Source organism: Cervus elaphus, chromosome 4, assembly GCF_910594005.1.
Source record: "Cervus elaphus chromosome 4, mCerEla1.1, whole genome shotgun sequence".
Lineage (NCBI taxonomy): Eukaryota > Metazoa > Chordata > Mammalia > Artiodactyla > Cervidae > Cervus > Cervus elaphus.
The window spans coordinates 26,660,495-26,683,734 of record NC_057818.1 but is presented as its reverse complement, the minus strand read 5'-3'; the positions used below and the strand labels follow the sequence as shown (position 1 = coordinate 26,683,734).

Below are 23,240 nucleotides of genomic sequence, written 5' to 3'. Positions count from 1 at the left end.
CAGCCGGAGCCAAGCTGGACGGCCGCGCCTCCCTCACCGTCCCCGCCCGGAGCCCGGCGCCGCCGCAGCCCCGCAGCCCCGCCGCCCCCGCCGGCCGCGCCGTGACGCGGGCATGAGCCTGGCCCGCCGTCCGCTGAGCCAGCGCCCCCGGCAGGGGCCGCAGCGCCCAGGTAACTAGGGGGGCGCGAGGCGGGGGGGCCTCAGGCCGCGCAGGAGCCCTCCAGACCCTCGGCGACTCCCCCCTTGAGGACTCTCCAAGCCCGTGGGACCTTCCTACCCTGTGGGGCTCCTCAGGAGTCCACTTCCAAAAGCCAATCCCTGCCCCCGGAACTACCCCTTGGGCCCCACCTACCCCCAGCTCTCTTCTCCAGGGGACCCCAGGTCAGGGCTTGACCTCACACCTACCCCGCACCTACCCCACACCTACCCATCGGAGGGGCCCAGGCCCTTATGCTCCCTGGCCCTGCCATCTCGAAGGGGCACAGCCCAGCTCATCATAGCGTGCCTCGTCGCACCCTTTCTGCTCTCATGGCCTCCTACTCTCTCAGTCCCCCCGCCCCTAAATTCCTAGAGACTCTCCAACTGCCCCCACCATCCACCCCACCTGCAGATGATTCCTGCCCAGCAGTTTAAACTTTCAGCCAGCTGCCCGCCTTCGCTGATTCTTTCTGCCTGTTCCTGGGGTCCTGTTCACTCTCTCCCTCAGGACTCCCAAAGTCTGGCTTCCTGTTAAAGCTTGCTGTCACTTCAGAGGGGTATGAGCGGAGGCCGGCACCTGGGCCATGTCCCAAGCTGTGGCTGCATGGCTGTTGCCAGGAGACTCAGATGGAGGGTTTCGGGTGTAGGGGTCTGAGAGTCAAGGGCAGTGATGGGCGGGCAGGATCCACAGCAGCGATTTGAGGCTGGGCTTATTTAGTGCAGAGTGCCTTCTTGCCCCTTTCAAGAGATGTGGCTGCAGTGCAGGCCAGTCCTGTCCCCCAGCTGGGATGGGTCTCAGGAGCTGTGCCCCCAGTTGCCTGCCCTTCTGAGCCTGGGCAGTGGCTACTTCTAGCTCTCTCTCCCAGGCAGGGCAGCAGAGCTGGGCATGATGTCTCCCAACAACCAGGGCCGAGGTGGGGCTACCCAGCCAGGCCCGGACATGGGGTCAGCAGTACTGCCTCCCCCTGGATCAGCTCTGAACCAAACTGTGGGTCCGGGGCCCAGGGAAATGGGAACCCACCGCTGCCCACGTGTCTTTGGAAGCTGAGCTGGGTCTGACCAGGTGGCTATTGGTGGTGGTGGTGGGAGAAAGGATGAAGAGGACAAAACAACTCCTGGAGATAATTACGTTTTCAGCCCCCATGTACTGAGTACCTACTCTGCACTCAGCAGTAAAGAATCCACCTGCAATGCAGGAGATGTGGGTTTGATCCCTGGGTTGGGAAGATTCCCTGGAAAAGGGAATGGCTACCCACTCCGGTATTCTTGCCTGGGAAATCCCATGGACAGAGGAGCCCAGCGGGCTACAGTTCATGGGGTCGCAAGAGTGGGACATGTCTGAGTGACTAAACAACACTCTGCACTGGGCACCATTCTAGGTGCTAGGATGGAGCTGTTAATTAGAGGTGGCTTAGCCATCAGGGAGCTGACATTCTAAGATGTTGTTGGAGATAGTCCCAAGTAGCAAACCAGCAGATGAAGAGGTAAATCCTATGTGGGGACAGTGGAAACTGGGTGTGGTGGTAGAGGCTGACTGGGGGCTCCCTTTGGCCAGGGTGGTCAGGGAAGGCCTCTCTAAAGTGACAGTCTTTAAACTGATGCAGTAGAATGAACCTCGGACCATCTGAGGGAACGGTTTTGTATAGGCAGGGAACAGCAAGTGCAGTGATCCTGCGTGGGCAGGAGTTAGGCATGTTGAGGAACATCCCCCCTCCCCAGCCCCCTGGCAGCGGGGAGATGAGGCCAGAAGGGTGGTCGGGGGACGGGAGGGAGACCAGTGGTCTGGAGACATAGCACCACCTTCCTGGCTGGAGGGCCCAGAAGACAGTGACTCTTCTGATGTCTTCTTCTGCCAGTCTTCTCTTCCCAATTGGTTTTGGATCTGACTTTGCCACCCACTTTCAGACCTGCGGTGTTTCAGGTGGTGGTTGCTTGTGAGGATTTGCAGGGGTGGAGGAGGTCAGGGGTGGGGCCCTCCGGGGAAGGGAGGACCTCCTCCTGGCCCCTGATAGCCATCACATGGGGGTAGAGAGGACCGGGTGGGGGTGGGGGATGGGAAATGTCCCTGGTGCTGGAGAGAATCCGGTCGATAGGATCTTTGCCAGCGGGTGGAGACAGCGAGCCGTCAGTGAGCCGGGGTCCAGGCAGGGCTGTCCCCAAGCCCTGATAAGATCCAATCTGTCTCGGGGTGGGGAGGCCCAGCCAGGCTGACAGCCGCTCAGGCTCAGCCATTGGTTGCTAGCAGCAGCAAGTAGCGTTTGTTCTGGAGCCAAGCCTCCAGGCAGAATCCGGGTGCAGGGAGGGAGTGCTTAGACGGCTGTCCCAAGGGGCAGGTGGGCAGTGGCCCCACCCCACCCCTCTGCTGGGCACCAGGGAGTCTCCAACCCTCTCTGCACAGGACGCCTGCTCTTTCTGAGAGAGGGGATACATTTCAGAGTCCAGCTCTCTCTGGAGGAGCCGGTGGTGTCCTGGTCGGGGGCAGGTACCATTTGTGGCTGAGCAACCACATTGACGCTAGGCTGGGAGGAGGAATGGGGGTCCTTACTCCTCACCCATTGAGGATCTGTGTTGAGGGGGCTGCTGGACACCCTGTTAGCCTCTCAGAGTGCTCAGAGCTGACCTTACACACCTGAGACCACAGTTAGCGGGGCAGCTTTCCCTGCTGCAGGCTTGTGAGTGCCAGAGCTGCTGGGGCTTCAGGAGTGATGGGGAAAGTGGCCCCAGGTGCGGCAAGGTGAGGGGGGCTGCGGGGGGCGCCTTCCTGGTTCCTGCCTGCGGTGCTCAGCTGCCCGCCGTCTCCTGATGCCTGATTGGGTCTGCACAGGCTCAGCCAGGGGCCGTGTCCTTTGGGGGATTGATTGGTTCTGCGTACCCCCTCACCTTGATCCCATTGCCCATCAAATGTGTGAGTCTGCCTATTGACCCTTCCCCTTCTCTCCCCGCCTCCCCAGCTCCCCTGTGCTGTACTATTCTGGGCCCCAGCTTGGGTCTTGCTCTTGCATATTTATTAGGAACCGAGTAAGGTCAGCACCACCTGTGACTCCAGGCCAGCGTGAGCTGCCAGGCACCTTGCCACCCAGGCTCTCCCTGGAAGGTTACTCTTCCCACTGGTTTATTTCTAGGGCCTGGGGCCTAGGGCGGGGTGTGGACCTCTGGACAGACGTGCCAGGGGTACTCCCGAGAGCTTGGCGGCTGCAGTCACTCAAGGGGTACGGCAGGGAAGGTAAGGGGGAGAGGCAGGAAGGAGCAGGCCTGTTGTTGGGCAGGTGGAAGGCTGAGTTAGGGTGATCTCACAGCCCTTGGCTGGGCAGCAGCTTTTGAAATACAAACAGCCCTTTGGGTTTTCAAGGCAGACGCTCTTGGTCCCGGGTGGGTAGGCAGGTGCCCCAAGGATTCATTTCCTCATTTAAAATGGGCTGATTTATCTTCTTTTTTTTTTTTTTTTTTTAATCTTACTGATGGGGAAATTGAGGCGCTGAGATGTTAAGCGGCTTGCCCAGGACCTCTTGCCATTAAATGCATGTTCCTGGGTGGGCCACATCCCGAGCTGCCCTGGATGAACCCAGGGGCCCCGTACGTGCTAGTCATTGTGTTCTGAAAGAGGCCGTCCTTGCTATGGACCCTCAGCCAGTGGCCGGCTGGCCATCATCTCAGAGGGGACTTTTACAGAGCTGGTCCTTGCTGGGGGGCCAAGTAAGCCCCAGATGGTGGAGACAGAGCTGGGAAAGCTTGCTCATCTCTGAGGGCTAGTGCCTGAGTCTGGCAAGGCTGTTGGGGGGGTCAGTATCAGGGAGGGACCCCACAGCCAACCTTATAGGAGGAAAACAGACCACTTGGGTGAGGCAGGGTCTTGGCCCCCAGGGAGCTGGGAGAGAGGGCATGGATGGGCACAGAGGCCGCTGAGGGGTGCTGAAGGGGCTCTCGGGGTACACGGGGCACAGAGAGCACTACCCTCTGTGTCCCTTCGCCTGTTTGCATGTGCGCACTGGGGTAGTCACATCTGTTCCTTGTTAGGGACTCGACAGACAGGCCTCCAGAAGATTGATTAATGCCAAGCTGCTGGCAGCTCCAGCAGGACGCTTGCCCCAGGGTCCTGTCCTGGCAGCACAGATGCCCAGCTGACCCCAGCAGTGCTACCACATTCTCATCCAGTGATCCTGGAGACGCGGGGGGCCATGTCGTGGACACAGCCCTGCCCCCCGAGCCTGGGTGGCAGAGAAGGATAAGGCGGTGGCGAGTGGCCAAAGCCAGGTGGCAGAGCATCCATCCCATCCCCAGGCCCACCTCCATCACCCACCCCGGAACTTATTTGTCTCTGGCTGAAGCCTGGACTTGCTATGTGACCTTGGCCATGCCGCCTCTCCTCTCTGGGCAGCTTACTTAAATGATCTGAAATGGAGGGCTGGGTCATCACTGAGACACCTCCCTCCGCCAAGTCTGAGTCTTTGTTATCTGCCGACCCTCCTGATTCCAAGAGCCCCCGGTGGCACCCCTTTCCCCGCTGCATATGGACTGCCCCTTGGTCTGCCTCAATGTGGTCCAGCTGTGTCCTCTGCTCCCAGCCCAGGTGTTCGCTAGTTCTCCGTGTAATTAACTCCTGCCCGGGCCCAGGACACGGGACACCGAGAGTCCTGTCCAGACCCAGTGCCCTCGCAGACCAGCCCGGCCTTCCCAGCGCCAGGGCGAGGCAACCGCTTCGACAGTGGCCACCGCCAGCCTGCCCAGCACATTCCTCAGGCTTATCTGCAGGCCCGCCCCACTGGACTCTGCCCTCCCACCCAGGAAGCAGCACCCAGACGGGCTGCTGAAGAGTTCCAGGCGGCGGGGAGAGCAGGGTTTGAGGGGACGGTTCTCAGACTCTTGCCTGGACCTGGGGAGATCCAGGTATAGAACCAAGTGGGACAGAGGGCCTGGGATGGGGGTGGGTGGCTGTCTGCTGAGACCTAAGGGGTGGACCATCTAACCTCGGGGAGCATGGTCCTAGAATCTGTGTCATCTCCCAGGAGCCCCATCTCCTGGAAAGCTTCCTGCAGGGAGGTGCCCGCGCAGGAGGGGGGCTTGCTGGAGGCCTGCCCCTCAGCTGCAGCAGGAGCCGGAGCCTGTCCTCCCAGGAAGGGGTTAACCATGTGAGGGAGGGGACTGGGCTAGACCATTTTCCTCGTAGAGGCCTCCACCTCGGGTTTTCCTGAATGGTTCTGCCGTCCTGGGGTGGGGAGGGAAGGGAAGGAAGAAGGGCGGGCTGAGGGAGGAAGGGAGGGGACAAGTGTGGGTAGAGGAAGGGAAAAAAGAGCGAGACAGCCAGGGGAAGAGAAAGATGTCACTGTCCAATCTCCCTGTCATTTTTATTTCCAGCAGGCGCCGGGCAAAGGAGCTGCTAGAACAATGCTGAGGCGGGCGAGGTGAGGAGCAGCTCCGCAGCAGCCCCGTCGGAGGAGTGGGGAAACCGAGGCCACCTGGGCATCCCTCCCCTCGGCGCCCGAGAGAGACGAACCTCAAAGACACGGCGGAGAAACCATGGCGACCAATTTCAACGACATCGTCAAGCAAGGCTACGTGAAGATGAAGAGCAGGAAGCTCGGGGTGAGCCACCTTCCAAGGGGCCCGCGGTCTGGCATCTGGGATGTCGGGGGTGCGCGGCCACCCGCCGGCTCCCGGCCGGCCATCGTGCATTGCCGGTCTCTCGAGGTTTCTGGCCGGCGGGCTGCCTGGCATGTGCCTGGGCCCGGCTCTGCCCACCGCAGCCCCCGCCCCAGCCCGGCTGGCTGGAGTCCCGGTGGCTGGGCCAGCGGTGGTGGCCGATGGGCAGGCGGCTCCCCTGCTATTGTTGAAGTTGTCGCCCGGGCAGCGGCTGGAAATGCCGGGCTGTATCTGAGCTGAGACCAGCTTGTCACTTCCCCTTGCCATCACCTCCTCATCTCCCCCTCCCCTCTCCTGGCCTCTTTTCTTTAAAGTACCTCATCTACCCTGCTTCCCGAGGCTTGCTGTGTACAGGCGTTTATATGTTTTATCTTTGGTTGTTGCTTCTACGGTTAACGAAGTATTGGCTAAGGAGAGTGGTTGGTTGTTGGGGGTAGGTCGGCGGTACGAGGGGCACAGAAGCTGGCATTTATGTGGCTTATGAATGAGAACCTGGGTGGGATGGCCCGTGGCACTGGGACCGGCTGCTTTCCTCCCTGGTTTTGGAGGGGGCTGGGGTCTTGGAGGGCCTACGGAAATGAGGCCTCAGATGCACCTTTGCTGGGTGTGTACCCTCTCCCACCCTCTACTGGTGAAACCCCCCTAAAAGGCATGAGCAGGGGCCCCAGGGACCAACTTAATAATCTTGGTGAGGGTGTCCCAAGAGCTGCCTTTATTCCCTGACCCTCCCTGCTCTCTCCATTGAGGGGTCTCCCCAGTAAGAAGAAAACCCTGGTGCCTGAGATGGCCCAAGTCTTGTGTTTACCTGGGCCCCCTGCCGGCCCTTCCCTCCCCTCCCCTCCCCCATGGCCTTGGTGGGAGTAGGGGTGTGATCTGACTCTCAAGGCTTCCTGGCTCAGCAGAGTGGGCTGGCGGAGGAGCTGGCCTCTGATACTCAGGGGCCCCTGTGTGAGACAGGGGTACCAGACAGAAGAGGACTGGCCTTGGAGCAGGGTGGTTCTTGAGCCCCCTTCCACTCCTGTGGCCCCCACCCCCGACCCCTGTTGGGGGCTCTTCTGTCCAGGCAGGGGGCAGCCACTTAGCTGGTGGGCATGCTGGGGTCTTACCTGGATTTGGACTGTGTCCCAGCCCGGGCCCTGGTGGCCATCAGCCACTGTGTTCTTGCCCCAAGAGAAGGATGGAGCCCACTTGGAGCACAGAACGAGGAGCAAAGCTAAGGCTGAGGTGGGGAGGCAGGAGGCAGGGGCCCAGCTTCTAGTGTGGCTCCTCCTTCCCCAGGGCCCAGACCTGTTAGGTCCTTCAGGTCTCCGGGGGCCAGCCGGGCCGAGGGCTTGTCCAGAGCAGAGTTTCCCAGGAAGCCAAGCCACTTGAGTTGGCCACTTGGGCTCAGAACCCTGCCTGTTTCAGGGGAAGGCCCAGGAACCTACGGTGGGCACTGTCAAGGGCAGGGTTTAGGAGCCAGGGTGTGGCTAGGCCCCGTCTGGAGTCACCCCCACTCAGGGAACTCGACTTCCCCCTGCAGATCTGCTGTGAGGGCTGGGGCCACCCGGCCATTCTTGTCTCAGCCCACAGAGGTGAGGGGGAAGGGCTGGAAGAGATCAGGAGCGGGCCCTCCTACCTGCCAGGGCTTTCCTCCCAAGGCAGAGCTGTGGCAGAGCGTTTCTGAAGCGCTGATCAAAGACCTGTGAGAAGTGGGGAAGGAGGGCTCTTGAGCACAGTGGCTCCCTGGGGCTCTGTGTTCGTGCGAATGTGTGTGTGTGCATGTGTGTGTGTATCTTGTAACCAGGCAACCAGAGTGCTCAGGCCCCCAGGCCTTCTGCCCCTGCAGGCTGCACAGAGCCCAGCCTGGCAGGGCATAACTGGGTTGGCAGCATTCATGCATTCATTCATTCATCCATCCATTCACACTCCCTACACATGATCATTCACTTGTTCAGCAGGCTCTGTTCACGAGGCTACTGGGATGTGAGGATTCTGAGAATAAAATACAGTCTCTTCCCTAAAAGAGCTGCTCAGCTTAGAGCTGAGGCCGGCTGGGGTTTATCTGGACAGGCCGAGGGCTGAGCCAGGGTCAGGGGGGCAGGGACAGACACGTCTCCTAGAGTCCTCGGAGCCAGAAATAGCTGGGCGTGAGTAGCTTCTCAGGATGGAGACTGCCTGGGAACCTGCCTGCCGAGGACCTGGTGTCCATGTAGCAGGGCAAAGAGGAGGGCCCCTCCGTCTCCACACTGTTTGCCAGTGAGAGGAGCACTGGAGATTCCCGGGGAATGGCTCTGCCAGCCTCCTGGAGTGCTTTCTGAAAGAGTAGGTACATCCCAGCTGGACTTGGGGCTGGAAAAGAGCCCTAGGAGGAGGAGTCTAGTGGCAAGTGGTGAGGGCCACCAATGTGGCAGGGGTCTGACAAGCCAGTTTGCCCCTGTAGCCCTGGAGAGTGGTTGACTCCCCACTCCCTGGCTCCCTTGCCCCTCGGATGGAGTCCGGGAAGCTATAGAGAATTCAGGTAGATTTAGGCAAGGGTCATTGTCAGTGGTTGGGACAAGGAGTGATGAACCTTACTGGGGAAGGCACTGTGCTCTGGGGTGATTCCAGGTTCCTGGCTCTGCTCCTTGACCTCTGAGAGCGTCTGGTTTACCAGCTGGAGCAGGAAACTAACCCTGGTTCCCTTTATTCCCAGGATAGTGAATGAAGAGGTTATAGAGGCAAGAGGGGGTGTTACTTACATCAAGAGCTGTCCCCTGGCTCTAAGAACAAGGGCTGTGGTGATGTGCAGGCAGGGAGCGGGCTCAGGCCTGATTCCTGTCCACATGACATTGCCTCTGTCCTGGCCGGCGCTCCTGGGCAGAACCTTAGCGCAGTGGTTTCAGGCAGCCCGTTTTAAATACCAGCTCTACCATTCATAAAGCTGTTACTTAACTCTTGGGTGCCTCAGATTGCATCTGTAAAGTGGAGATGATAATAGAACTGACCTCAAGAGTGACCCTGAGATTAAATGTGAGGAGTGCTAATAACAAAAAGCACAAATAGGAAGCACTCAATAAATGTTGGCTACTTAGATTAAACCCAGAGCTGAACTCATAGTAAACAGTAACTCAGGAGCACCTTTTATGGAGCCAGCCAAGAAATGACTGCCTTTTCAATTTGGGGCGGGGTCTCTTCCCCAGGGTGGGGTGTCACACTGGCGTCCGCTGTCCCAGGTCTCCTGGGCCTGAGACCCCGGAAGGCTCTGTGGCACTGCCCCTTGGTAGGCAGGAAAAACTGCAGGGTCACTTTGGCTGTGTTGGGAGTGGTCCAGGGTCCATCCCCCTGCCATCTCGCCCCACAGATCTACCGGAGGTGCTGGCTGGTGTTCCGGAAGTCTTCCAGCAAGGGGCCCCAGCGGCTGGAGAAGTATCCAGACGAGAAGTCCGTGTGCCTCCGAGGCTGCCCCAAGGTTAGGGGGCCTGGGCCCTAGTTCCCTGACCTGTAAGCAGTGATGTGTTCAGAGTTCTGAGGGTCAACAGGACCCTGCTGGGGGTGGCAGAGCTGTGGGGGACACAGAGGGAGGTGCTCCTGGCTGAGTCCCTTGTGGATGATGTGCCAGGTGACAGAGATCAGCAACGTCAAATGTGTCACACGGCTCCCCAAGGAAACCAAGAGGCAGGCAGTGGCCATCATATTCACGGACGACTCAGCACGGACCTTCACCTGCGACTCAGGTGAGGGGATGGGGCTGCAGGCAGTGTGCTGGTCAAGGTCCAGTCGGTAGGGGGCAGAGCCAGGCTAGCCCTCCTGATGGGGTGGGAGGTGTGGGGGAGGAGGGTGCCTTTGAGGGAGCCGCCCCCCAGGATGAGGTGGGCAGGCAGGCAGAGTCCACTGGCCTCGCCCTCTCTGCCTTGCATGCGGGGACTACTCTGGCTGAAGCAGGTGGGGTGGGCTGCCGAGGGACCCTGAGCTGGCAGCATGATGAGACACTGTTTTCTCCAGAACTGGAGGCAGAAGAGTGGTACAAGACCCTCTCTGTGGAGTGTCTGGGGTCGAGGCTCAACGACATCAGTCTGGGAGAGCCAGACCTCCTGGCCCCCGGAGTGCAGTGTGAGCAGACAGGTGAGGCCTGGTGCGGGCACAGGGTGGGGGTTGGGGACCTCCCCCCCACCCCCCGAAAGCTCCAGGCCCTCTTGTCCTCTCCCCTCCAGATCGCTTCAACGTCTTCCTGCTGCCCTGTCCCAACCTGGACGTGTACGGCGAGTGCAAGCTGCAGATCACCCACGAGAACATCTACCTCTGGGACATACACAACCCCCGCGTGAAGCTCGTCTCGTGGCCGCTCTGCTCACTGCGCCGCTACGGCCGGGACGCCACCCGCTTCACCTTCGAGGCTGGCCGGTAGGACCCACTCGCCTCCCCACCCTCCAGCCATGGTCTCGATGGTGGCTGCCATTCACTTGTGTCGGGCCCTGTGCTGAAAGCTCATTTTATCAGCATAGCATGCTGAAGGGGAACATAATATTCCCATTTTACAGATGAAGAAATCGAGGCTCCCAGCAAGTATGTCCAAGGCTCAAAGCAGATGCTGGCACTGACCAGCTCTGTGATGGCAGACCTGCGTCTCGGTTTTCTTATCTGTCGTATGGAATGATAAAAGTGCCTGGCCTCACACACTGGGTGATGGTGGTGAGGACTGGGTATAGCTTGAACTCTGGAGCGGCCTGCCTGGGCTCCAGTTCTGTGTCCTCCACTTTGGCTGTTACTTAGCTTCTGAATGCCTCAGTTTTCTCATCTATAAGATAGTTTGAGAAAAACTGTAGTAATGAGGAAACTAACTGAACACAGACCAGGTGGTGGAGAAAACGGAACGGATTAATTCTTGTAAAGCATTTAGACCTCCACCTGGCACGTGGAAAATGTTCAGCACGTTTGAGCTGGGTGGTCGGGCCCTCAGATAACAGGCCTGCCTGTTCCCAAAGGAGAGCCTGACTGAGCCTGTGCACACACGTGGGACGCACCCGCCACCTTGCTCTCTGTGCTCCCCGTGTCCCCAGGATGTGTGACGCTGGAGAAGGGCTCTACACCTTCCAGACACAGGAAGGGGAACAGATTTACCAGCGGGTCCACAGTGCCACCCTGGCCATCGCCGAGCAGCACAAACGAGTCCTGCTGGAGATGGAGAAGAACGTGAGGGTGAGACCGCGCATCTCAGTCCAGGGTAGGGGGCGGCGGGCGGGCAGTCGGAGGACCGGGAGAGTGCCAGCCGTCTCCAGCTCGTGTGTATGGCAAAGGCAGGCAGGGCCTTGGGCCAGCCGCCCCTGGGCTGAGCCGCTGGCCCTTCTCTGCCCCACAGCTGCTCAACAAGGGCACAGAACATTACTCATACCCCTGCACGCCCACTACCATGCTGCCCCGAAGTGCCTACTGGCACCACATCACGGGTTCCCAGAACATCGCGGAGTCCTCCAGCTTCGCCGGTGAGTCACTGCTGGGCGCCACCCCCAGCCAGGAGGCTCTGGGGGGGACAAGGCGTGCTGGGCAGGGCTCTTCTGTCCTGGGCCCAGGTCCTCAGCCTGCGTCTGTGTCCACAGGTGAGGGGTATGCGGCAGCCCAGGCCAGCTCAGAAACGGACCTCCTCAACAGATTCATCCTGCTAAAGCCAAAGCCCAGCCAGGGGGACAGCAGCGAGGCCAAGGCCCCTTCCCAGTGACGGCAGAGCTAGCGTGCCCGGACGACCACTGGGGCTGCCTGCAGCGTATCATGGACGGCCTGCAGGGGCTGTGGGCCAGAAGCCCAGAGAAAGGGAGCAAGCCGTCCCTTCTCTGCCCCCAAGGGTGAGACTGGACCAAGGCAAAGGGCTGGCCATGCCACCTGAGCATGTGTAAGGGGCTGGAGCTACCATAGGACTATATACGGTTAATGATTTTAATATATATGGCTTATGACGTTATTCTATATTAATAACATTTCCCCCTCTGTCCCTCCCTGCCACCACATACACATTTTTTATCCCCATGACCAGGCCACAGTCAGGGCTGTTTCTGAATGTGAGGGCGGCGGTCTTTCCTGTCCCCCAGGGGGTACCAGCCCTCCTGCTTCGGGCCCGAGGAAGGAGACAGTCCGCGTTCCCGGCGCCTGCCCTGGCTGCTGGCTTTCCCACACAGCCCAGGGGTGGAGATGGCAGGTGGCTTCTCGGTTCCTCTGGGCCTGGTGGCACAGGAAGGATCCGAGCTTACACTGTGCCACTCGGCAGCCTGCACTTAGGGAGTTTTACACAGAGGTGACATCTGGTTGACACCTCAGGTGAAAAATCTGGTTTTAAAGTGGTTTCTGCCCAGGCTCTTCCTGCTTCGTAGGCTGGGAAGACGCCCTGGGGGCAGGGTGCTGGTTACCTCAGCCCAGGGAGGGTGGCCCGTCCCAAGCTCTTTCCTGCTCCAGGGCCAGGCCGGCCCCCAGGAGCGCTGCGGGGTCGGGGGGGAGCACCCTGCCGCCCCCTCACTGACCCGGTGGGCGGTGCTCCCGTGGAGGGTGCCCCCTGCGGCCTCCCTCTGGCCAAAAGGACTCAGAAACGAGACCTCCCCACTTCCTCCTCCCCACTTGGTGCTGAGGCTCCCTGCTGAAATGCAATTAAAGCAATTGATTTTCTAGTGCTGGTATTTATTGACTACCGTGCAGAAGGGCTATCTTTCTACTCACATCAAACGTTTGGTTGTATGTGTGTTGGGTTTTTTTTGTTTTTAATATTTTAGGGCTCTGATCTGTGGGAACAGACCCTGTTGTAAATAACCACTATTCGAGTCGTGGCAGGAGGATGGTAAAGCAAGAGGCCCCTCCTGACAGAGCCCTGGAGCCAGGGAGGGGCCACGGCCCGCTCAGCTCTGAACCTGACCCAGGGAATGACCACCCCAGGAGTAAGCTAGCCTGAAGAAGGGCACCCAGAGGCCACGGGGAGGGAGGCGGAGCTGGCTGGTTCGGTTCGTGGCTCGATGACGCATGAAGGAGATTACGTACGTTGTGCTCTTTATTGCCAAAAATAAAAACTTTCAAAAAACAACTACTGTTAATAAATAACCCTTCCTTTCTGTACTAGATTTCCGGTTTTCTCCAGGCTTCTCCTGCCAGGCTGCCTAATTAACTGCATTGGGTATGTACCTACCTACAGGGTTAAGGGGTCAAGGCCAGATCTTCATTAAGGTCCTTGTCCTCTTCCCCGCCCCTCACCACACACACAAATTAAATCATCTGGCCATTGTTGGTGAAGACTGAAACTGACGGGTAGAGAACAAAATACAAGGTTTACTGGCGGGAAGAGGGGGATAGCCTGGGCCTAACACTACTCTTAAGAGGTACTCAAATTCAGGACACTTGAGAATCTGAGTGAAGGACCAATAGGATGGCCGAGGCAGGGACTGGAAGGGCTCTCAGCAGCCCGAGTGAGGATTCCAGAGTCAGAACCCTACAGACAAGCCTACAACGGTGAAAACTCCAACTTGTGAACAGAAAGGGTTTGAAGTAAAGAGCTGAAATAACCCAAAGATGAGAGTCCAGCTCAGTGGCGGTCAACAGGGGAGCCCTATGGCCCCCGAGGCACACTGGGAGACAGGGCGGAACCAGTGTTTCAGGGAGCACACTGCCGACCCACAGGCAGGCCCAGGGATGCTAAATGAAGGGGGAAAGCTGTCCTGCCTGCAGCAGCAGTGGCGCCCCCGGTGATCTGCAACTGAGCAAGGCCGGGATGGACCTACCCGCCCTGCTGCTGCCCTGCTAATTGGTACTGAAGGCTTGCCAAGAAACTTGAGCAACAGCTGCCCAGTCCCCAGGAGCTAAAAAGTCTCAGAAGAGACCTGAAATCCAACTGTTTTGCTCAAACAGATGAGCTGCAGCTAGTTTATGGTGAGGACGTCACTCTGGATCTCGTGGCTTAACTGGGTCTGTAAATCACTCAGCTTCTTCTTTAATCCAGAGAGGGCTGAAAGGACGATGGTCTCGGGGCGCAGAGAGCCACAAGACTCCACATTGTAGTAAAACCTGAGAGGCAAGAGTCCATTGAGAGCCCTCCACGAAGCATTCAGGCCAGCGGGCCCCAGCTTTGCCAAGGGCCTCCCTCCCTTCTAGGTCCTGACTCCTTTCTCCCTATGAATTTGACCTTGTCCCAGGGTTGACCTCCATCCAGCTTCTTAAAAAGTGGTCCCAGTGCACTCTGTAGGACCTCAAGAGGGCCATAGCTCCCTCAAAAAGATACTGTGTGAAAATCTCAAAACACTTGTGCATAGACACAGTCCACAGAGGGGAAGAAAGATAAATAAGCAGTGCCACCTGCTCCAGCATTTTTATGTTTGTCACTAGAAGGCTTTGGACAGTTTGGGGCCCTAGGTTTGATCTTATGTTGATCTTTCTTTGGGGGCTGAATAATCACCACAGGAACAGTCTGGATAACTGGAGGGCCCCCTTCTCCCAGTGACCAAAAGGGGACTTATAGGGGGCTCAGCAGTTACCAGCCCCTCCTCAGCTGAGGGGAACTGGATGGGAGGGAAAGGGGCTCCTAACTCAGAGGCTGCACCAGACCTGTATGTTCTTACACACGCAACCTTTGAGTGCCAAACCAGGGTCTTACCTCTCTGGCTTGCCGTTCGGGTCGTAGGGGGCCTGCGACTCATCCTCATCCAGCTCCGAGTACTCACTCTTTGGCCTGAGGTCAAACAGAGGTCAGCAAAGCATTGCTACGGCCGTTTTCAGGGGACCCGTGTCTCATAGTCAGGCTGCCCCCTCTGGGTCACTAGGAGCCACTTCCACACCCGCCCACCCATCCGGCCTTCGCTCCCACCAGGAACATACCATTCCTCTGGCTTGGGGTACACCGTGTGCCTCAGGGCATTGTCAGGGTCATACTCAAAAGCCACTCCTGCAGTCGGGTTCCACTTGGCGTGTTCCTTGCCAAAGCCTTTTTTGGCGTAGGCGCGCAGTCTCAGCTCCTGGCCCTTTCTCAGCTTGACGATGAGAATGTCTGTGGGGACAGGGGAGAGTCAGTTGAGGGCCAGCAGAGGCACAGTTCTCCGGGTCTGACCTGCAGCCCCTGAAGACCAGACAACACGAGAGGCTGGCTCTGGTCTCTGCCTCTCTCGGGGCGCCTTACCGTCCTGCTCCACGTAGTCGTTGGGGTCATTATCTCGGTTCCTAGATGTCACCTGCAGGGAGTCCAAACAGAGCCATTTATTAGCAGCTGCTCATCTCATCCGGAAATCTTCCAGCACCTCCAGGGATCCCATCTGTGCTGGTGACTGGCCTCTAACCCCTATCTAATGGCCATGACAACCTCCTCAATCAAAACGGTAGTACGGTCTTCAAAAGGGTCCTAGGGGGCAGAGGGCCCACAGCACCAATGTTTCTGCCCATCCTGGCAAGGGTCCAGAATCATTAGCACTTCTAAGCATCAGGCTCACGTTAAGGCAGAGGGTAACACAGGGAAGTTGGCATCTTCTAAGAATCCACCCCAATTTGGCCCACTGGAGCCAGGAGAACAGCCAAGGTCCCAACAGGGAGGCCTTCCTGACCGGAATGACCCGGGGGCTGTTGGAGATGAGGTCTCGAGATGTGACGTGACGCGTCTGGTCTTCATTGCACCGTACGTCCAGAGTGAACTCCACCGAGCACTCGGGGCAGAACTCTTCACACGTGCAGTCCTGAGGCGGGAGAGAGACAGCAGTGAGGCTCTGGAGAGACGGTGAAGTCTGGCTTGGCTCCCTGCTTCTAATACCCTGTCCCTGAAGGTTCTTCATCTGATGAAAGGGTGGACCACAGCCGCCAGTCTCTGGTCAGCTGTGTCCATCTACACACCACTCTTGGGCTGCTAAACGGCTCTTCCTCAGAGAACCAAGGCACTAACAGAGAAGGCTTTCATCCCGCATAGTTCAGTATCCATGAGCTGGAACTAGCTTGGGAGTGCAATGACCACTTAAAACAATCTAGGGGACAAGAGAAAAAAGTACCTTTTAAGCTCCAGACTACTGATCTTTTCTAAAAAAGTTTCATACATTCACAAAAGCAGAGAAGGGTATAACAGACTGCCACCATCTAAGTATCACTCAGCTTTAATAATTCTCAAGTTTGCCATTCTTTAAACTGATTCTTGAAACACTCCCGTCTTAAGAGACTAGCTGCTACCATTTAACTTCAGGCAAGAAGAGAGTTACTAGAATGTAGTCAAGCAAACTGTTCTTCCTTCACATTAGTGAGGAAAATCCAAGCTACTTTTGACGTTTTCAAGACGATGAAGGAAATCTATGGGCCATACCCGGCCAGCCTGTAATCACACACAGGTGGGACAGGAAGGCACCCTAGACCCTTGAGATGGAATCACTCTTAGAAATATGAAATTAAAGAATCAAAATGTAATGGAAGACAAAAATATAAAAAGGTACTCAACCTAAAAAAAAAGTACAATGAAAACAGAAGTTTGTTCAAGAGATCAAGACACTAAAGAGACACTAGCAACCAAAGGCAATGCACGCATCACAGATCCACAAACAAAAAGCCAACTAGGGGGAATTCCTCGGCAGTCCAGTGGTTAGGACTCTGCCCTTTCTCTGTTGAGGGTGTGGGGTCCAAACCCTGGTGGGGGAACTAAGATCTGGTAAGCCAAGCAGTTCAGCCAAACCAAAAAACAATTAAGGACATTTTGAGGATAACTAGGAAAATCTGAGTTTAGACTGTATATAGATAGTACAAATCCACACTAATTTTCTTAGGCATAATATTATGATTAGGTAAGAATATCTGTATTTTTAGGACAGGCATGCTGATGTAGTTAGGGGAGAAGTATCATGATTTCTGTAACATTCTTCCAGATGGTTTAGCAAAAATCACAACATCTATATGAAGCATAAAGCAAATATAGCAATGTATCAACAACTGGAAATTAAAAGTGAAATGAGAATGAGTAGGTATTCTATTTTTAACTTTTCTGCAAATTTTAAGAAAACACAAATGAAAAATCCACACCATCTTTATTCAGTAAATGCAATACTAGAAAAAAATTTAATGGAAGAACTGTTAGGTCACGGGGGATGCATATCTTTATGTAAGATATGGACTAACTGCTCTTCAATCGGTGGTACAGCTGTCTTTACCAATATATGTGATGTTTTATTTCTTAAAAACAGACTCTGGGGACATGAAGCAAAAATGATGAAATGTCAAAATGTGACAAGTGGTTTGGCAGCAGCAAGCCTATTTGTTTTATTAGCTCCACACTTTGCTGTGTGCTTGAATATTTTTTTAAAAAAACACATATATGGACTTCCCTAGTGACGCAGTGGATAAGAATCCACCTGTCAATGCAGGGGACACAGGTTCAGTCCCTGGTCCGGGAAGATCCCACATTCTGTGCAGCAACTAAGCCCGTGCACCACAACTACTACTGAGCCAGCAAAGCAGCAACTACCGAGTCTGTGCCAGGGCTACTGAAGCCCGTGAGCCTGGGGCCAGTGCTCCGCAACGAGAAGCCATCACAGAGAGAAGCCTGCACACTGCGACCAGGAGCATCCCTGCTCAATGCGACTGGAAACAGCTCGAGCAGCAACAAAGACCCAGCACAACCAAAAATAAAAAATTAACAAAACAAACAGCAACACACATATACATTTACAAAATATATCAAATTAGCCATTAGCACACCAAAATGATGTGCCCCTGGGAATACCAGAAAAGGGGTTGATTCAGGACCACCTAAAGCCATCAAGAAGGAATACTCTCAAGCTGTCAACTAACGCAGCTCTGATGAAAGGATGCAGGTAACCTAATCCTATCCTACACGCTCCCTAGTTCTGAGTCTGTTACCATATCATGGAAGCAGCAAACATCATGGGATGGAGCCATGTTTCAGTAAGACAACCTACAGGGTGAGGCATAAAGCTGGCAGACAGCTGCTGCTCTGCAGAACAGTTCTCACTCCCTCTGCTCCCTGTCCTCACCTGCTATCCTTCTGTTGACTCCCTTTAGCCTCCTAGGCCCCTGTCCCTGGGAAGAGATGCTCTGGAAAACATTGCACATCGGATGCTGAAGAGAAACAGCTCCACCCATTTGGTGTAAATGAGCATCCAGGTGTATGTGCTCTCTGGCTAATGAGACTCTCTGATGCCCCTTGAGCCTCATCAATCTGTGGTCCCATCAAAACCAAAGACCGATGCCTGCCTTGGGCTCCAGACAACATCTCCACACTGTCTTTCTAAAAGCTGAAATCGAGATGGTAAGAAAAAATCTCCTTGGGAACTGAGTTCCCTGCCTCCCCTGAGCTCCCCAAGCACACAGCATACCCGGGAGTACTGCAGCTTGTCCACAATGTCATCACTGGTGAGAGGGATTAATCCTGGAAGACAGAAAAGCACACTGAAGAAGGCCAAGCGGCCAAGCTGGAAGGAGAGTCCGGAAGTCCCCTTGGGAATGAGGATACTTCTTCTCTGACACTGGCACAGCCCCTCCCTGTAACCCTCCAAACCCAGCACTCACCAAGTCTGTGAGCAATGAACTCGTCATGAAGGACGGAGGAATTGGCATCAATCTGAACCCAGTCAATTGCTAAAGAATGAAGGAAGCAGAAAAAGCAGACAGGCAGATTAGCCACCAAATTCACCTAAAGACTTAGCACTGGTTTTCCAGATTTAAAAATCATCTGAAAGTGTTAGTTGCTCAGTCGTGTCTGACTCTTCACAATCCCATGGACTGTAGCCTGCCAGGCTCCTCAGTCCATAGGATTCTCCAGGCAAGAATACTGGAGTAGGTTGCCATGCTCTTCTCCAGGGGATCTTCCCGACCCAGGGATCGAACCCCGGGGGCTTCCTGCACTGAGGCAGATTCTTTACCATCTGAGCCCCTCCAAATCATCTAGTGCTTACTGAATTGCAGAGGCTGAGTCAGGCTTCCAGAGACTCTGATTCCACAGCTCTGGAGTGGGGCCCAGGAAAATGCATTTTAATAAGAACCACACACACCGCATCGCACTTCCCTGCTCAAGCAGTTATCATGCAGAGAGTTCCCTGTATTACCCTAAAAACACTGACCTAAAGAAACCACGAGAATGGGAACGTGTTTCTTAGAGCTGAATATTTCTGTGGGAAGCACTTAAACTGCTACTCATGCCAACACCAGTGAGAACACAAACTATTTGGGCATTTGAAAGCTAGACAAACCTCAGAGAAGTAACATAGACTTATGGTCCACATCTCCTTTTGTGATATAATGACTAGATTACCCAAATTAATACTTTATTATCATTCAACCAAATAATGTTTACACAATTCCTTTAATGGGCAAGGCATACTAATCCCTACCAGCCATGAGCAAGGAGAACTGTAGAGTGACACATAGTTGACTTAAACACACATTTACTCATTCATTCATAAATATCTGTATATAAACAAATAAATTCAAAAGTCAAAGGGCAGTGGAGACCAACTGTCCAATGAGGGGTGTAGACACTAGGAATAGAGGACGAGACACCACCAGACCCCCATCTGCTTGTCCTTCTGCTTCCTAAACCTGAGCCAAGTAAGGACTAAGAACCAAGCTTTTCTGTCTCTGCCTTTCCTCCCACTGGCCTGCCTTTAACGTCTCCCGTGCAGTTTAAAATCCTGTGAGCTTCCTATAAACCAGGCCTTGCCCACCCTCTGTGATACAGAGATGAACACTCTCTCCCTGGAAGAAGCTACTCTCTCCTAGAACTCTGTCCAGACTTCTCTTAAGACACTCGTCAAATTGCATTATATTTGTGTGCATCTTGCTTCCACCTCAATCTTCAAAAATTCTTTGGGTCTTCAGATGTCTTAATTTCTGTATTCCTAGCTGGGGTCTGGATTGCAGGAGGTGCTTCATGCTACTTGTGGGAAAAGTGGCGCTTGGAATGTCAGGGCTGCATCCTAAAGCACAACTGCCTCATTTCACTCATGATGACACTAAGGTCCTGAGACCCCATGGGGTGATCAGGCAGAGAAGGAGAACCAGCACGCCAAGTTCTGAGTTGAAAAAGTCTCCGGGGGGTAGTAACAGTGGAAAAACTACAATGTTCTCTTGCTTACCAACCAGTTGGCCTGTTTATCTCCTTAGGAACTTGCACACTTGATGTGGTAACTATGGCTTACATCTCTTTTTCCTAAACCAAACTCTGAGTTGACACTCAGAAAATATTTGTAGTATATCTGTAGACAGGCAGAACACTCAGTGAAGAGTGGCTGGAACCAAAGCAGAAACAGATCCTTTCTCCTCTAAGCGTCAAAGCCACTGTAACTATGGTTCTCCTTAAACCCTAAAAGAATCTGCCTGCAAATGCAGGAGAAGAGGGTCTGATCCCTGGGTTGGGAAGATCCCCTGGAGAAGGAAATGGCCACCCACTCTAGTATTCTTGCCTGGAGAATCCCACGGACAGAGGAGCCTGGTGGGCTATAGTCAATGGGGTCGCAAAGAGTCGAACACAACTGAGCAACTGAAGATGAACTCCTAAAGAACCCTGTATTTTACAGGTCTGCGTTTCCAGTGCCTAGCACCACTGCCTGGAGCTTATATGCTCCCAAAATGCAGCTGATGGAACAGATTCATATCTACCAGCACTGGACCCTCACTGAACACAAGGCACAGAGATTATTCCCCTTAATCGTTGACGTCGCCCTGACAACTGCTATTAGCGTCCGAACATTAGAGAGGGGGCTCCAACAGAGTTTAATAGCTTGCCCAAGTTTCGCAGCGATAGTAAGTGAAAACAGTTTCTGAGTCCCAGGCCACAGACTCCTGAATCCATGCGCGTCACCAACGCACGGAAAAGAATGGAACTAAGTAAATAGCCCGTGGGAGCCGGAGAGGTGGCCAGAGTGGCCCTGGGCCAAGGGCCAAGGGCCCGATCAAGTCTCCAGCATGACTGTTCTCTTAGCGCCCCCAACCCCTCGCCCAAACCAAGGCTGGAGGCAGGAGCTGCAAGGTAAGGGGAGGGGTGGGGTGGAAGGGAGAGAGGCCTGGTAGCCCAGGCAACGAGACTGGGGTCGCTTACCTATTATGGGCACCTCAGCGATGAAGACCCTCCGGATAGAATTTGCCACCCTGAGGAATGAAAACCAAGCGGCGTGTGGGCACCGCAGCCTCGGCAGGCCGGGCCCGCGCCCAGCCGTGCCCAAAGCGGAAGCCCTGGCCCGGGAGCCAGTTCTGAAAAGACACGACGTCCCGCAGGCTGGGGCCCCCGGCTCTCCAGAACCGTAAACCTCTCCCCCAAGCCTTACGCCAGGTCCGTGTTCTCGATGATGAACTTGACATTCTCGTCGGTGAGCTCCGTGATCCGCACGGTGGGCTGGTTGGCGTACGGCATCGCGCCCCGCCGCTCGCTCGGCCCCCGGCGTCAGCTCTGCCCGGCCTGCGCCAACCGCACCAGCGGAAGTCCGGCAGCGGGGCCTCGCCATGGAGGCGGCGGGGCGCTCACAGCGCCGCCTGCTGCTCGGAGGCCCGAAGTTTTCTACCCACCCCTCCCACCTTCTTGAAGAGGCACCAGGTTCAACCATTTGGAGGGCGATCTGGCAAAGCATGCACAAGCCCTTGATTCCACAGGAACACTTCTAGGAATCCATACTGTAGAAGCATTTGCAGTTGTAAGCAAAGATACATGTACAGGCACGTTCACTGCAGCAGTCTGTAGCAAAAAAATAAATAAAATTTGCCCATTGACAGAGACCTGGTTAAATACACCAACACAGGAATACTGTAACGTTTTTTAAAAGAATGAAGTATGTAAATTTATGGATGAACGAAAGTACAGTTGGTCCTCCATATGCAAGGGTTTTAAATCCAACCAACTGAAGATAAAATTCCATAAAGTTTCAAAAACAAATTTGCTGCATGACCAGCAACTATTTATACACCATTTACAACTATTTACCATAGCATTAAACATTGTATTCGGAGAGGGCAATGGCAACCCACTCCAGTACTCTTGCCTGGAAAATCCCATGGATGGAGGAGCCTGGTAGGCTGCAGTCCATGGGGTCGCAAAGAGTCGTACACGATTGAGCGACTTCACTTTGACTTTTCACTTTCATGCATTGGAGAAGGAAATGGCAACCCACTCCAGTGTTCTTGCCTGGAGAATCCCAGGGACGGGGGAGCCTGGTGGGCTGCTGTCTCTGGGGTCGCACAGAGTCGGACACAACTGAAGTGACTTAGCACTAGCAAACATTGTATTAGGTACTGTAAGTAACCGAAAGATAATTTAAATTATATGCGAGGGCACATGTAGGCTACACGCACATAGTACGCAGTGCCTTAAACAGCCCGGAAAGAGGTTTGATAGGTCTTTTTTTGCTTTTGGTTCTGCCACATCCATGTCCCCTGAAATGAAGTAGAGTCCTAACCATTGGACCGCCAGGGAATTCCCAGGTGGCAGCAGATTATACAGAGAAGTCCTAAAATAGAACTTGGCAGGGGACAACATGTAGGGGGCAGAGGAAGAATAATCAGAGGGGATAAAGAGGCATTTGCCTTAGCAAGGAGTGACATTTGAGACAGAGAAAAAGAGCATTAAGGGGACCCTTGCACTAAAGCCTGTATCATCTCAGTAAATTAAGAATTAAGGTTGTCTGTTGAGTGTAAGATGGATGCTATGAAGGATAAAAGAGGGAATGGAACAAAATATGGGATAGCTACTGCAGGCAACTTGACAGGATGTCAAGATAAAACAATCAGGGGCAGAAAGGGCCCAGAGGACAGTGCACAAGACAGGAAATTCCTACTAGCTGTTACTCCCACCATCATTCAGTCTACTTGGGTAGGTCACAGCAAAGTAGAAGACAGATGGCTGCTAGATCCTGTGTGTACCAAAATGTTGAAGCCCCAACTCCTAATGTGAGGATATTTGGAAATGGGGGTCTTTATGAGGTCCTGAGGATAGAACTCTCAGGAGATTAGTGCCCTAACAAAAACAGAAGAGACAACAGAGCACACTTGCACGCTCTCTGTTGTGTGAGAATGCAGGGAGAAGGGGGCCATGTGTGAGTCAGAAGAAAGCTCTAAGAATCAAGTTAGCTGGCACCTTGACTGTGGACTTCTAGCTTCTAGAACTGAGAGACATTTCACCACAGCAGCCTGAACAGACTTACACAACAAAGTTAACTGGACTTAAATAGGGGGCCCAGCCAGCACAGAGGCTAAGAGAATTTGTAAAGCAAAATACTGTGTCAAGGAAATAGTCAGTGATGGACAGGAGGAGCCAAAGAAGCTAACCGGGAGAGGGAAAGACCCCTGTCACCCACATTGTACTGAAGGGAGGCCCGGGCCCACGGGTGCAGAACTCTCACAGCTGCCCAGGAGCATTACATGGCACCGGGACCCTAACTCAGGTCTCTTGGCTGCCAGTTGCAAGCCTTCTCCACCACCCTGCTCTCTGCTTCTGGGGTCTTGGACAGCTGGCATGATCT

General features: G+C 54.8%; 2 protein-coding genes across 5 annotated transcripts; one reads left to right on the top strand and one right to left on the bottom strand.

The window, feature by feature from the left end:
• Window positions 1–12,853, top strand: DOK4 (docking protein 4). Of its 4 annotated transcripts, none has more exons than XM_043898559.1 (8): window positions 1–170; window positions 5,551–5,778; window positions 9,158–9,265; window positions 9,416–9,530; window positions 9,799–9,918; window positions 10,008–10,197; window positions 10,854–10,992; window positions 11,153–12,853. In XM_043898559.1, the coding sequence occupies exons 2-8, from the start codon at window positions 5,713–5,715 to the stop codon at window positions 11,507–11,509; spliced, it is 1,095 nt and encodes a 364-aa protein (XP_043754494.1). In that variant the 5' UTR covers window positions 1–170; window positions 5,551–5,712; the 3' UTR covers window positions 11,510–12,853. The 4 variants fall into 4 exon arrangements, with proteins under 4 accessions (XP_043754494.1, XP_043754495.1, XP_043754493.1 ...); XM_043898560.1 differs by lacking the exon at window positions 1–170 and adding an exon at window positions 4,981–5,082 and having other exon boundaries at window positions 5,554–5,778; XM_043898558.1 differs by lacking the exon at window positions 1–170 and adding an exon at window positions 4,981–5,082.
• Window positions 12,808–21,254, bottom strand: POLR2C (RNA polymerase II subunit C). Its single transcript, XM_043898567.1, has 9 exons — window positions 21,057–21,254; window positions 20,831–20,880; window positions 18,304–18,372; window positions 18,111–18,163; window positions 15,351–15,479; window positions 14,933–14,984; window positions 14,635–14,803; window positions 14,414–14,488; window positions 12,808–13,827 (listed from the first exon to the last, which is right to left on the bottom strand). Exons 1-9 carry the CDS (start codon window positions 21,140–21,142, stop codon window positions 13,683–13,685), a joined length of 828 nt encoding a protein of 275 aa, XP_043754502.1. The 5' UTR covers window positions 21,143–21,254; the 3' UTR covers window positions 12,808–13,682.
• Window positions 21,255–23,240: the final 1,986 nt, after the last annotated feature.

Coding starts and splice junctions, on each gene's coding strand:
- DOK4 (XM_043898559.1), top strand. CDS start 5,713: ATGGCGACCAATTTCAACGACATCGTCAAGCAAGGCTACGTGAAGATG. Junction 9,266..9,415: donor GCCTCCGAGGCTGCCCCAAG/GTTAGGGGGCCT, acceptor ATGATGTGCCAG/GTGACAGAGATCAGCAACGT. Junction 10,198..10,853: donor TTCACCTTCGAGGCTGGCCG/GTAGGACCCACT, acceptor CCGTGTCCCCAG/GATGTGTGACGCTGGAGAAG.
- POLR2C (XM_043898567.1), bottom strand. CDS start 21,142: ATGCCGTACGCCAACCAGCCCACCGTGCGGATCACGGAGCTCACCGAC. Junction 14,804..14,932: donor CGACTACGTGGAGCAGGACG/GTAAGGCGCCCC, acceptor CTGTCCCCACAG/ACATTCTCATCGTCAAGCTG. Junction 13,828..14,413: donor CCGAACGGCAAGCCAGAGAG/GTAAGACCCTGG, acceptor CTTGCCTCTCAG/GTTTTACTACAATGTGGAGT.